Here is a 1838-nt window from a genome sequence, read left to right as displayed (position 1 = left end):
AGATATGCATCAGTTGGGCTATATATATTGCCATCTTTTTCAAGATATTATTTGTTTATTGCCATCTTTTTATGGATACTATTTTTTATTACCATTTTTTCTAGATATTATTCGTTTATTGTGTTTGATATTTTGTTTGATGAGAATATGCATTTAATTCTTGGACTGTTGGGAAGTCATTGCATGCCTAATTGTTGAAATCTAGCTAGATTTTCATCTGCATCAACTTCATACTTCACATCTTATTTGTTCATAAACGAACATATGATTAATATTACATTATTACATTTATTATGAAACATCTCTTCAATATTATTATTGAAAGTTACATGATGAGGCAACTACTAGAAACGAGAAGTTGCCACAACAATTAAAGGAGATTTCTTCTGAAGACTAAGGCCATACTTGTCGTTCATGTCCAAATCCTTGCCTTCTACTCCATCAGGTAATGCCAAATCGAACTTGTATATCATATTCGCTAATGCTAATTCAATGATTATTATAGCAAATGGAATTCCAGGGCACCCTCTACGTCCACCACCAAATGGAAGAAACTCAAAGTGAAGCCCTTTATAGTCTATAGAAGAGTTCAAGAACCTTTCAGGCCTAAACTCTTCTGGTTCTTCCCATACGGAAGGATCTCTTCCTATCGCCCAAACATTCACAAACGCTTGTGTGCCTGTTGGAATGTCGTACCCCATTACTTTCACATCTTGTATTGATTCTCGAGGAATAAGTAGCGGCACTGGAGGATGCAAACGTAAGGTCTCCTTGATGATGGCTTTAAGATAATGCATTTTCTCTAAGTCGTTCTCCAGAATCATGGATCTCCCTTGTGCTATTTCTGTTACTTCTTGTTGTGCTTTTTCCATTACTCTTGGGTTTCTTATTAGCTCACTCATTGACCATACCAAACTTATGAATGTAGTATCCGTTCCAGCAACAAATACATCCTACAATAAACATAATCTTTAATGGTGTTAATTTCATTATGCTTGTGTCATTCTGCATTGCATGTTTTTATATATATAGTAAAACCTAGAAAACAAAAAATTTCACGTTTTATTTTTTATAAAAAGCTGGATTCCTTTTTAAGGGTATCTCCAACCTATACAATCTTCATACCACTCCACCTCACGATTCCATTTCTGTACAATTTACTCTTCAAATTCCTTAACAAAAAATATTTTTGATTTTTATAACAAATTCAGTAAAATAGTAAGATAAATATTCATTCATTTGCTTTTCTGATTTTAGAGAAAAAAATTAGTTATATTTAATTAATAAAAAGTAATATTTCTTAACATTAAAATATGAACACTTCAAAACCATATTTAAAGTTAGTGATTCGAATGATTTTTTTTTTTAAATTTTCATAATGTTTGAAGAGTATTTTTATTGGATTTTATAAAAACTAAAAATTAAAACTTTTTTTAATGACTACTCGTTTTGTAAGTAACTAATTTTAAAACTTTTGGTTTTTTACAAAGATTTGTTTTCCAAAGAAAAAAAAGTTATTATAAAGAAACAAAATATAAAAGTGTGTATGAGGTTGGTTTGGTTCGGTTTTTAGCAAAACCGAACTATAACCATTATAAGTTGTTAATGCATTTTGGTAGTCATTGTGTATTAGTTAATATTAGTTTTAGTTAATGGTTAATATTGATTAATTATAATAGTAATAAACGAGATCAAAATTTAAAATATTTTGAAATAAAAACTGAAAAACATAAAATATATTTTTATAAAGGTGAACGATTTAATTTTTATAACGTTATTAATATAATAAAATTTTAGGCATCCCATTTAATTCAAATAATAACCTTTAAATTTTTAAT

The 1838-nt window shown here is 28.6% G+C and overlaps 1 protein-coding gene across 1 annotated transcript in view; it reads right to left on the bottom strand.

Moving 5' to 3' along the window:
- Positions 1 to 216: 216 nt before the first annotated feature.
- LOC145094323 (cytochrome P450 Tp4149-like) overlaps positions 217 to 1838 on the bottom strand; it is a 9207-nt gene continuing 7585 nt past the window's right edge. Inside the window, exon 2 of the mRNA XM_079032574.1 lies at positions 217 to 953. Coding sequence (XP_078888700.1) covers positions 345 to 953 — 609 coding nt within the window. The 3' untranslated portion in view covers positions 217 to 344. The remainder of the gene's footprint in view (positions 954 to 1838) is intronic.

This window comes from Lactuca serriola, chromosome 1 (assembly GCF_051521515.1).
Source record: "Lactuca serriola cultivar US96UC23 chromosome 1, Lser_US96UC23_V15, whole genome shotgun sequence".
NCBI lineage: Eukaryota > Viridiplantae > Streptophyta > Magnoliopsida > Asterales > Asteraceae > Lactuca > Lactuca serriola.
The sequence above is the reverse complement of the archived record's forward strand: the minus strand, read 5'-3'. Positions and strand labels throughout refer to the sequence as shown.